Here is a 12,670-nt window from a genome sequence, read left to right as displayed (position 1 = left end):
CAAACGGCAGGTGCCAAAGGAGCTGCTGAAACACTGTAGCCATCCCACCCCACACATCAGGAAGGTGCAGCGGGGCTGGGACAGCCCAAGAGCTGTGGTCTGGAGTACAGCAATGGGATCAAACAATGTGAGACACACCCCTATTCGCTGAACTGTGCAGAGGGTGGGAACAAATGAGCTGTAACACAAACGAGCTGTAATGTTTCCTGGGGTCTTAGACCGCAAGGCTCCCTAAGCCAGAGCTGTAACATGCTGTATGTAACACCCCCTTTGGGGCTCCGTGGTTCCTGCCATCTCCGAGCTTTTTTGGCACCACCACCTTTCCCTCGTTCAGAAGCTGGTGCCCAAGGTGGAAGCTGCTTGCAGTATGCCTGGTCCAGCCACAGCCTCGTGTGGAACCAGTGCCTGTACTGGCCTGAAGCCACCTGCCCTACCACAGCAGTGGGCGTGCCTGGCTCACCCTTGGCAGGTGTGAGATCCAGGTCAGCAGAGTGGGCTGAGCACAGGCTGCCAGGCCAAGTGGGTGAGATAAGTCCGGTGGTGAGCCCAGCAGGTGCAAGTGACACTCAAGCAGAGGCACTGCAGGCTGTGGAGGTCTCTGGCTGGTGAAGCAGCATGGAAAAAATCCTGTATCACTAGGACCTCTGACACAATATCCCTGTGCATGTAGTATCTCCACTGTAGACCAGTTAAGACTCTGCCTCTCTGTTTCTGCAAGAATAACTGAACTCCCACCTATTCAACCACAAAACAGTCAGCACTGTTAACCAGTGCTGGGTTAAAGGTGTAACAGGTGGGGGGTTTTATAAAGAATGCTAAAGATGAATTGGTTTTGTCATTATCAAGCATGACATTATTGCCATCAATAGTTAGGATTATTGGAATAATAATAAGATCTAAATACATCTGCACATTCCAAAATTTTCATAACATTCATCATTTATTCTTTCTTTTCTTTCTACTTCTTTTTTTTTTTTTTATTTTAGAGATGCGGCCTCACTATCTTGTGCCCAGGCTGGTCTTGAACTCCTGGCCTCAAGTCTCAAGTGATCCTCCTGCCTCAGCCTCTCAAAGTGCTGAGATTACAGGTGTGAGCCAGTGTGCCCAGCCATTTATGCTTTCTTTTATTTTACACAACAATATTTTTACTTAATGGCATGGACTATTCTTTCAATGACCTACACAGCTTAGCCAATCTTTGAGAAACTAGATTTTAGTTTTAGCAGATGCAGTATAATTATTATGTAATAATTGCTTCCAGCAAATGACTCCTTCCTAGGTCCTCACCCATTTGCAGTATTATGTAACCATTCCTTCTCTCAATATGGAGGCCATGTTTTCATACCCGTGCCCCATTACAGGCTGATCTTTTAACTGGCTTTGCCCAGCAGCAAAGAACCAAGATCAGTTCTGTGGAGAAACTGACATTGGTTAAGTTCTAAGGCCTTAAAAGACCTTCTAGCATCCACTCTTACTGTCTTGGAACCCAGTTGCAATATTATGCAATCCAGGCTACCTGTCTGGGGAGAGAGGTCCTGAAGGATGACAGACCACCTGACAGAGGACAACAAGTCCCAGGGTTCCTGACACGAAGGGTCACCTCAGACCTCCTCATCCAGCTTAGCCCAGCTCAGCCCCCAACTGGATGCAGTCACCTGAGTTACTCCAGCCAACACCACACGAAGCAGAATCTCAGCAGAACTCTGCCTGAATTCTGACCCTCAGAACGCTGGGCAATAACATAATTTTTCTTGTAATTGTTCACTGTGGTTTGTTACACAATAGAGAACTGAGACAGCATAGTTTCAGAAATAATGTAATATCGTCAGCACAGATTAATAATTGGCATCATCCATTTTTATTAAACAAAGACTTCTCTTACATTAGGTCTCTTTATATGTATAGATTTATATTCACAATTAATTGTGATTTAGACAAGATGGTTCGTTAGAATATAGCAAACTATTAATTTTAAAAGTAACGGTTTCTTAGTAATAAATTTAAGTAAAATAGAACATCTTGAAGTCTTAAAACTCATCCAAAGGTTTAACATAAATGATAAATGTTCTTTTAATCCAATAAAGTTATAGGAAATCTTAAAATGTCTCAAACTGATAGCTTATGATAAATGTATATTTTAGTTGAATTAATCTTTTATAAAATTTCATATGATCTGTGTATAACAATTAATTATGTAATGAAGTCTTCTGATCTACATTTTGTCCTAATAGAAAGGATTCATAGTCATGATATAGAAAATAATGAGGGAAATCAATTTTATAATATGCCTTTTTTGTATGAATTTTGCTTATCTGAACTAGGTGAAGTTGGCTTTAATTCTTATTTGTTGCACCTGTAGATTAGACAGTTGTGTGGGTTTTTAAAATATAGTCATTACAAATGTATACTTCTGATCACATTTGCTCTTTCAGAGCAAATATTAAACCTTTGTAATTTATTTCTAGTGAAGTAGATACCTGAGTTACACTCAATACTGTGATCTGTGTATCTTTTCTCTACAACAGCCAAATGAAAGAGCAAGTAATTTCAACCCCTTGATACCTTGACTACAGGGGATTGGGCTGTGAGATATTCAGAATCATCCAGGTATCCATTATCATATGTATATATTATTATTATTATATATTATGGGTAATATATTTCAAATATTATATACAGATATTATATATAATATATATTATTTATTATATATAATAATATATAATATATATTATACAATATATATATTATATATTATGGGTAATATATTTCATATATTATATACATATATTATTATATATAATTATATTATATATATTATTATACATTTATTATTATTATATATTATGAGTAATATATTTCATTATTTATATGATGAAATGTAGAGACAGGGAAGAACAAATTTCCCAAATAATAATCTTTTGGTGCCTTTTAACTTGATGCCATATAGATATTGTAATTATCATTATTGGAAACTACTATACAAAGTTAAATACTACTTGTTTAATTTGTAATTACAGCATCCAGAGTGATTCTTTTACAAGTAACTCAAACCACGTCTCTTCTCTGCTCAAAACCCACTCATGGCTCCTATCTCATTTGAGTGAAAGCTGAAGTCTTTTCTACCATCCACAAAGTCCTGTGTTATTGCCCTCTGCCTGGTTCCCTCTCTAACTTTATGCCCTACTTCTCTCCTTTTACCTAGTTTCAGCCACAACAGGCTCCTCACTGTCATGAACCTACCAGGCTGACTCCTGTTTTCAGTCCTTACACTTGCTTCCCGCTGTTGGCCTGGAACGCCTCTCCCCTTGGCGTCTATAAGGCTAACTCCTTTAGGTCATCTTTCCAGTAAGGACTCCCTTACCATCCTGTCAACAATTTTCTTCTTCTACTTTACCTTCACTGTCACCAACACATCATATTCCCCTTCCATGCTCTATTTTGTCCCCTTAGCTCTTATACTATTTATTGGTTTCCTAACAAGTTAGAAAATTAACTCCATCAGGGAGGGACCTTTGTCTATTGTACTCATTTCCATATTTTCTGTTCCTAGAATAATGCCTAGCACATAGTAAACACTCAATACATATTTGCTGAGTGAATAACACACCTTCCTTGTTTATATTGAGTGACTGCAATATGCTAGACATTGATAAGGCACCAGGGATACAAAGTTAACTAAGACACGGTACCCGATCTTGAGGATCTTACAACTGGTGGGAGAGCTTCTTATATGCAACTGTGTTTTGAGAGAAAATACATTTTGTATGTATATTATACACAAAAGTATGTGGATCTCATCTAAGGAGAGAACTCAGTGAATATATATCAGCAGCATTCATAGTTTAGAAAGTATTTACCTTTTTTATAAGCATTGAAGTTAAATTTCAGTAAAGGTGTAATTAAGTCTTCACATCCTGGCATGTGCTTCCCTCCATTTGGGTAAAAGTCAAGATGACCACAAGCATCAATGGTTCCAACACCTGAAATAAATAAAAACAGGGTAAATGCCTCTAAAAATCTCCTCTATGCTTCAGTGAAGTTTCTGATTCTGTTAAAACTTACCAAGCTCAAAGAGGATGCGAGCTGCATTTGTATGAATAACATCAACAAAGTTGGCATCCGAGGGGTCTAGCCTGACTTCCTTTGGAGTGTTGTGGAAAAATGGCCCAGCTGGATCCAACCCTAGAGAAAGCACAACAAAGACATGTTCTATGGAAGTGCACATTAATATTGTTGTTACTTTGGAAGCATGTGTCCTTTCCTACATTATTTCTATCAATCAAAGATCACTCAGGAAAAAGTACAGATATATAACCTAAATCTATAAATGTAGGGTCTCTATATATTGCAATGTCAAGTATCTACAGATAAGTAATGCTATGTTGAGACAATGCCAAAACAGCTAACAAACTAAAAAAATCACAGTGGCTATTCTAGGGTCTGTATATGGAATACCATATATACAATACGGTTATGAATTACAAAGGTTCTTGAAAAGCAACATCTGTAGACAAAAAATCAAATTAAATTAAAAACACAACCACTCTTCAATGTGTAAAGATGAATCTACAAAGCAACACAATTAACATAACAGAATCCTTGTCTTGAGCTATGGCTCACTTAGTTCTACTTTTCATTAATAGTAATACAAATGAAAAGCCCGAAGCCCAGGGAAGTGAAGTGACTGGACAAGGTTATCACACGTTAGACGCAAACTGGAATAAGAGGCCAGGTGTCCAGACTCTCATCCCATTGCGTCATGTTCAAATGTTTCGTAACATTTGAACATTCGTAATAAGGGCAAGATAGCTGGAAGTCTTTAAAACGTTATGATCTTTCACATATTCAATAATTTCTGTATTTGACAATTATTTGTCAAGCACCTAGTGCCAGGAACTAGGTTTAGCATTCAGATATGAGGAATAAGACCTTGCTTTGTCCTCAAGGGATTTTCCATTTGGTGGGAAAGGCACCCCAATCAGTGTCCTCTGTGCAGAGGCAGTGGTGATCATAAGTGTTATCCAAGCACAGAGAAGCCACATATAACCCAGTCTTGTGGAACTAGGACATGCTTCTGCGAGGGATAAGAAACACGGCCGGGCGCAGTGGCTCACACCTGTAATCCTAGCACCTTCGGAGGCTGAGGCGGGTGGATCACGAGGTCAGGAGTTTGACACCAGCCTGGCCAAGATGGTGAAACCCGTCTCTACTAAAAGTACAAAATTTAGCCAGGCATGGTGGTGGGCACGTGTAACCCCAGCTATTTGGGAGGCTGAGGCAGGACAATCGCTTGAATCCGGGAGGTGGAAGTTGCAGTGAGCCAAGATTGTGCCACTGCACTCTAGCATGGGTGACAGAGCAAGACTCCGTCTCAAAAAAAGAAAAAGAAAAAGAAAAAGAAAAGAAACACTAGTAGAGATCTGAAGGACCAGAAGAATTGACCAGGGCAAAGGTAAGGTGGCCAGCAACCCAAGGGACGTGGCCTCCAGATGAAAGAGCATCGTGTTTGGGAAACTGTAACTAGTTTGCTAAGGCTGGTGTGTAGAGTTCTAGGATTTGGTGGAAGATGAAGTTAGTGTTGCTAGCAGGAGCCAGATGTCAGCTGAGCCATGTCAAGGAGTTTGGACATGACGTGGTCATCAATAGGAAGCTGTTGCAAGCTTGCAAGCAGGGGAGATTTATGATCAGATTTATATTTTAGCAGAATCCCTTTGTTGTGATATAGAGGCTGGATCCTGGAGTGGGGAGGATGCAGCGTTGCATTGCCATTGACCCCTCTGGGAATGTGGCATCAGCAAGGAAGGAATGGCTGTGTCACAGCTCTGGGGTGTGTGCTCAGCACAATTAGCTTGTCACAGGATTTGTGTTTTTGTGTTTTTTTCTGACTAATATAATCACTAAAAGAGTGATTATAGAAAAACAAGAGAAGAGGGGGCCTAGAATGGAAACTTGAAGAACATGAACATATAGGCAAAGGCAAAAGAAACGAAACTCATGAAGTAGCCTGGAGAGAGGGAGTCGAAAAAACAAGGACAACCAAGAAGATGCGGAATCATAGAAGCTAAGAGGAGGGAGCACTTCAGCAAGGCGGGAGGGGTCCACTGGGACAAATTCTGCAGAGGGGTCAAGTAAAACACAGAGTAAGAAGGTCTGGTAGAGTTCCATAAAAAGCCACTAGTGATCTGGTAATAGTGGTTTTGGGGAAAGAAGCTAGGTAGCAGTGGGTCAAGGAGCGAATGAACCCTAAGGAAATGCAATCACTCCACTTCCAACTTTGTGGAGCTTGGATCTAGAGGAATGCAACAGGCTAGGGCATCATTTAGAAGGAAATGGGAGGCCAGGAAGGAAGGGGTGTGTTTCAGCACAGCGCTTCTGTTGACAAAACCTGAGAAAAAGTGAACAAATCACTTAAGTCCACAAAGGGGGTGGAACTCAGAGCACAGGTGGAAAGAAAATTAGACAAAGAGATCAATGAAGTAACGCAACATGCATATGAATGAACCATTCATGCTTAACAAAGAAAGAGGAAAACGTATTTATCTCACAATTAATCCTCAACTCTTGGAAGAATTTTTATTTTACTAGTGTGATTACACACAACTTTCTAATAAAGTCAGGATTCCTAGAGAGAAACATCCCAAGATAGGTATACCTCAGATCTTATTGATTGGAGGACAAGGCAATCAGATTAAAAAAAAAAAAAAAAAGTCTTTCCAAGATGTAGGGAAGAGGGAACATTGAATTTGTTGTTCTAGGATATCTCAGGAGAAAAGTCTACAGAAGGGAAGAGAACTATTAGGTTCAACCTATTAATTAACCTTAAGGAGAGAGACATGTCCTCTTACTACATGAGTGAGAACTAATCGTTTAGGATCTGAGTGTGTAGTATGTATGTGTATCTTGGTATGTGTGTGTCAGCAAAATGAGAGTAATTTTTCCTGAAATAAGAAAAGCGTTGATACTGTTTATAAATAAAAATAAATAAAAGCAGAATCAGCTGAGTAACCCCCTAACTATAGTTATTATGACAACTACTTACCACTTATACATAAATACCAAAGGCATAAAAACTTATGTATGTCCTTAATATGTTTATCATATTAATTTTGTTTTTAACTGGTTTATTATATAGCTAAAATCTGTTTGTGAGGTCTCAGTTCTTCTATTACTCTAGGAACATGATTGCCCAAAAACTAGTTTCTCAGAGGAATATAGATTACAACATCCACATGATATTAATTCTTTGGACATTCAGAAAGCATGTCCAAAAAAGGTTTAGAAACCTGTTTTCTATTTACCCAAAGGATAATTCACCTGATGGGAAATTTTTGAAAAAACTTAATAAAAACAAAATCTCTTTGAATTGATCATAACCCAGTATGAATTGTAAATGCAGTTATGTGTTCTGCTTCACTCAGGCCTCGTCATCTCACAGCCTGCGTGAGGCTGTGAGGCCCCATGAGGTTCCATCTTCAAAAGAGGAACTCATCTCTTCTTTTTTTCTGGCCTTGAAAATTGACCACAAAGGGTCACATAATGACTTCAGTGAAAAAGTTCAGTTTTTATTATTCTAAATAAGAATGGTGGTGGTGGTGGTGGTGGAGGTGAGTGAGGAGGATTTAGGAGCAGAGAGCTAGAAGAGAGATGACTTATAGCAGAAATAAGCCTGTTATATCAACAGATTGCAGAGACAGAATACTTTAATCCCAATTTGGACTTCCTAGATATTTTGTTTAAAAACTGTGCTCTAAATTGAGATTTGAATTTAAAGTGTGCATGTATGTGTGTGTTTGTGTGAGAGAGAGAGCATATACACACACACGCACACAGAGCACAGCAGTTTAACAAAGAGAAAATATGCTTCTGTGGCCAAGCCTGGAGTCAATGCAGTAAGGGAGGTGTTCTGTTAAAAATAACAGGCTCATCCATAATTATAAGACCATGTGATATAATATTTGTGTTTTCAAATACAAAAGAGGCACATGTCAAAGGGTATGAGAAGCATAGAGAATTAATTCCTGCCTGAGGAGGAAACATTTGAGATGAATCTTGACAAATGGACAGTGAATGCTCAGCAAGAGGGACAACAGCACGTGCAAAGGCACAGAGCATGAAAAACTGTGATGAAACATGACAAGTTTACGTGACAAGCTAAGAGGCTTTAGGCAAGGAGACATCCTGAGAGATTTGGAGCAGTGGAATGGCATGGCCTGCACCTGGAAAGATAAGCCTGGCAGTACTTGTAGAAGACTAGGCTAGGGCACCAGCGGGGGCCAAGGCCAAAATGCAGGCAAGAGATGAGGGGCTGAGCCAGGACAATGACCAGGGGATGGACAAGGAAAAGGCAGATGAAGGAGACGTGGGGCTTGCTTACTGGCTGTTGGTGGGGGATGCAGAGGGAGAGGCCAGCCCCGCCTGTCGGTAAAGGAGCTGATGTTTTGACCTTCATCCATCTCACACAATTGGTTTGGAAAACAGAATGTGGGGAGCAGACACGATTAATTATTATACCCCCAAACCCAATTCATGCCATATACTTTACTCTGCAACTTATTTTTAGACTTAACGGTATATCCAGGGATAATATTAAAAATGGTAACAACTGAGTAAGCTGCAGTCCAGGTGTGTCGGGAACGTCCAGGACAATCAGTGGGACTCAAACTCATTCTTTTTTAAAAATAACTTTTAAAAATTGATATATAATAGTTGTCCATATTTTGGGGGCACATGTGGTATTTTGAGACATGTATATAATGTGCAATGATCAAGTCAGGGTAATTGGGACATCCATCGCCACAATCATTCATCTTTTCTTTGTGTTGGGAACATTACAGTCCTTCTAGCTATTTTGAAACATGTAATAAATTATTGTTAACTGTAATTTCTGTATCATATACTAGAACGTACTCCTTCTAGCTATGGATTTTTGTGCCCATTAACCAACTTCTCTTTAGCCTCCCCTCTCTTCTTTCCTTCCCAGCCTCTCATAACCACCATTCTACTCTCTACCTCTACGTAAACCTCATTCTTTGCATTACTGGTATGAACTCCCAAAGGATGGAATGTGTTATAATTCCTTCAACCATTCAATTGTGGGTGAGGGATCACATAGTTTCTCTTACTTTGTCACCACAGACAATGCTGCAATGAACCCCCTTGAAGCGAATCTGCACTTTTCTGCTTTGAAAACATGTTCACGTTTTATTTCATCGGAATCACATTTTGTAGTATCTTACATTTTCTTCTGCAGTATTACTTGGTGTTCAGATACTTGATACTGTGTGTAAACAATATTTAAACACACTCAAGGCCCAACTTCAGGGCATGCTTACCAGTTATTCTTCCAAGGCCTGGTATCCTTGACCCAGCTTCCCCAGCCAGGTGTGCTCCCAAACTGTGGCCAATCAAGTGCACTTTAGAAGGGGAATATCCAAATTTTTTCTGAAAGGATTGTTTAACAGAATAAGTATTTTTAAAACAGTGGTGGAATAGCTTAAATATGCTTTAAAAATAGAAAAAAAAAGGATCAACATGGTTCTCCCTTTTGCACATAAGACGGGGACTGGTAAAGTCACAAAGTGACACCTCTGCCTGCATCCTTATCCAACTGAAGGAGAACAGATGGGCTTGGAAGAATGCCTTCTATAGGAGCTCTCCTGCTTGTGCTAAGGGGCTGGCCTGTGGTCCTTGGAAACAGGAGAACAGCCCTAGCAACTATATTTGTGTCTTCTAGCTCCATGCTGATCCTTCCTGAGGCCCAATCCTTTCAGCATGCTCACAACACGCATCAAAGGCAGCTCATTCCTACACTGTTATCCACCTTGCCTGTGTTTGTATCCTTCAGGTTAAGGCAACACTAGAAAATGTATGGGATAACTTTGGTTTTAAAACAGGAGCTTTTAAGAATATTCACAAACTCAAATAACTCAATATCAAGAAAGCAAATGATCCAATCGAAAATGGGCAAAGGATTTGAATAGTTATCAAAAGAAGACATACAAATGGCGAACAGATTTATGAAAAAATGTTGAACATCCTTAATCATTAGGGAAATGCAAATCAACATCACAATGAGATATCATCACCTCACATCTGTTAGAATGGTTATTATAAATTAAAGATAACAAGAGCTGTCAAAGATTTGGAGAAAAAGGAAAACTTGAACACTGTTGGAGGCAACGTAAATAGGTATAGCCACTATGGAGAATAATATGGAGGTGCCTTGAAAAACTAAAAATAGAATTACTATATGATCTATCAATCTCACTTCTGGGAATATATGCAAAGGTATCAAAATCATTATGCTGAAAAAGAGATATTTGCACTCCCATTTCCTTGCAGCATTATTCACAATAGCCGAAATATGGAATCAACCTGTGTCCATCAATGAATTAATGAATAAAGAAAATGTGTTATACCTGCACAATGAAAAAGGAAATTCTGTCATTTATGACAACATGGATGAACCTGGAAGACATGCTAAGTTAAAGAAGCCAGGCATAGAAAGACAAACACTGCATGATCTCACTTAATATGTGGAATTTTAAAAAGTCAAACTATGTAAGTAGAGGATAATAGTAGTTATCGGGGGCTGAGATTGGGGTGTGGGGAATAGGGAGATATTGATTAGTGGGTACAAAGCTTCAGTTACACAGGAGGAATAAGTTTCTGAGATTTATTGCTTAGCATTAATAGTAATGCATTGTATATTTCAAAATTGCTAAGAGTAGATTTAAAACACTCTCATTATTAAAAAATGGTATGTCAGCTGGGCGCGGTGGCTCACGCCTGTAATCCCAGCACTTTGGGAGGCCGAGGCAGGCGGATCACGAGGTCAGGAGTTCGAGACCAGCCTGACCAACATAGTGAAACCCAATCTCTACTTAAAAAAAAAAATAGAAAAATTAGCCAGGCGTGGTGGTGTGTGCCTGTAATCCCAGCTACTCAGTAAGCTGAGGCAGGAGAATCGCTTGAACCCAGAAGGCAGAGGTTGCAGTGAGCTGAGATCGCGCCACTGCACTCCAGCCTGGGTGACAGAGTGAGACTCCGTCTCAAATCTCAAAAAAAAAAAAAAAAAAAAAAAAAAAGAATGAGATCATGTCCTTTGCAGGGACACAGATGAAGCTGGAAGCCATCATTCTCAGCAAACTAACACCAGAACAGGAAACCAAACTGCATGTTCTCACTCATGAGTGGGAGTTGAACAATGAGAACACATGGACACAGGGAGGGGAACAACACACCGTGGGGCCTGTTGGGGGTAGGGGGCAAGGGGAGGGAGATCATTAAGACAAATACCTAATGCATGCAGGGCTTAAAACCTAGATGATGGGTTGATAGGTGCAGCAAACCATCATGGCACATCTATACCTATGTAAAAAACCTGCACATTCTGCACATGTATACCGGAACTTAAAGTAAAATAAAATAAGAAAGAAGAACGGTCCAGTTGAAAAAAAAAATGGTATGTGAAGATGTGAAGTGACAGATATGTTAATTAGATTGATGTAATCATCCCACCATGTATACATGTATACATATATCAAAACATCACAATGTACCCCATAAATATGTACAATTATTATTTGTTAATTAAAAACAAAAACTTAAATAAAAAAGAATATTCACAAATAGATTCTACATCTAGAGTTTAAACAAACAAAAGTGTGATAGGAAACAAAGGAGCAAGCATTTAAAAATGTTTTTAAATATCAGACGAAATTTAACATGAAATCTACCATCTTAACAAAATCTTAATTGTATAACCCAGTTTTGCTAATTACAGGCATGATGTTGTCCAGAAGATCTCTAGAATTTACTCATCTTGCATAATTGAAACTTTATACCCATTGAATAGCAACTCCATTTCTCTTCTCTTTTCCCCACTTCCTGGAAAGAAGCATTCCATTCTTTGCTTCTGTGAGTTCGGCTATTTTAGATACCTTATGTGAGTGGAGTCACACAATATTTGTCCTTCTGTGACGGGCTTATTTCACTTAGCATAATGTCCTACAGGTTCATCTGTTTTGTTGCATATGACAGGATTTTCTTCTTTCTTAAAGTTGAATAATATTCCATTGTGTATATATACATTTTCTTCATTTATTCATTTGTAAATGGACATTTAGGTTGTTTCCATGTCTTGATTATTGTAAATAATGCTGCAATGGACATGGAAGTGGAGATATCTATTCTAGATCCTGATCTCGATCTTTTGGATAAGTACCTAGAAGTGTGATTGCTGGATCATATGGTAGTTTTATTTTTAATTTTTTGAGGAATCTTCATAGTGTTTTACATAATGGCTGCACCATTTTACATTCCCACCAACGGTGTACAAGGGTTTCAATGTCTCCCAATTCTCAACACTTATAATCTTTTTTTTTTATTATAGCCATTCTAAAAGATGTGAGGTGGTATCTCACCATGAATTTGATTTGCATTTTCCTGATGATTAGTAATGCTCAATATTTTTTGATAAACCAGTTGGTTATTTGTATGTCTTCTTTTAAAAAAAAATGACTATTTAGGCCAGGCGTGGTGGCTCACGCCTGTAATCCCAGCACTTTGGGAGGCTGAGGCGGGTGGATCACGAGGTCAGGAGATCGAGACCATCCTGGCTAACATGGTGAAACCCCGTCTCTACTAAAAATACAAAAAAAAAAAA

General features: G+C 39.0%; 1 protein-coding gene across 6 annotated transcripts in view; it reads right to left on the bottom strand.

The window, feature by feature from the left end:
* The window catches only part of PNLIPRP3 (pancreatic lipase related protein 3), a 60,038-nt gene that overhangs the window by 21,004 nt on the left and 26,364 nt on the right, over positions 1 to 12,670 (bottom strand). For all 6 annotated transcript variants that reach the window (XR_008492031.2, XR_008492032.2, XR_008492033.2 and 3 more), the window contains exons 5-7: positions 9,336 to 9,444; positions 4,066 to 4,185; positions 3,861 to 3,983 (exon numbers count right to left, since the gene is read on the bottom strand). Coding sequence is in view for 3 of the 6 variants with exons in the window: in XM_054436459.1 (XP_054292434.1) it covers positions 3,861 to 3,983; positions 4,066 to 4,185; positions 9,336 to 9,444 (352 nt within the window). In the remaining 3 variants the exon portion in view is untranslated. The remainder of the gene's footprint in view (positions 1 to 3,860; positions 3,984 to 4,065; positions 4,186 to 9,335; positions 9,445 to 12,670) is intronic.

Source organism: Pongo pygmaeus, chromosome 8 (genome assembly GCF_028885625.2).
Source record: "Pongo pygmaeus isolate AG05252 chromosome 8, NHGRI_mPonPyg2-v2.0_pri, whole genome shotgun sequence".
In the NCBI taxonomy this organism is placed as follows: domain Eukaryota; kingdom Metazoa; phylum Chordata; class Mammalia; order Primates; family Hominidae; genus Pongo; species Pongo pygmaeus.
This window is presented reverse-complemented; position numbering and strand designations above follow the sequence as displayed.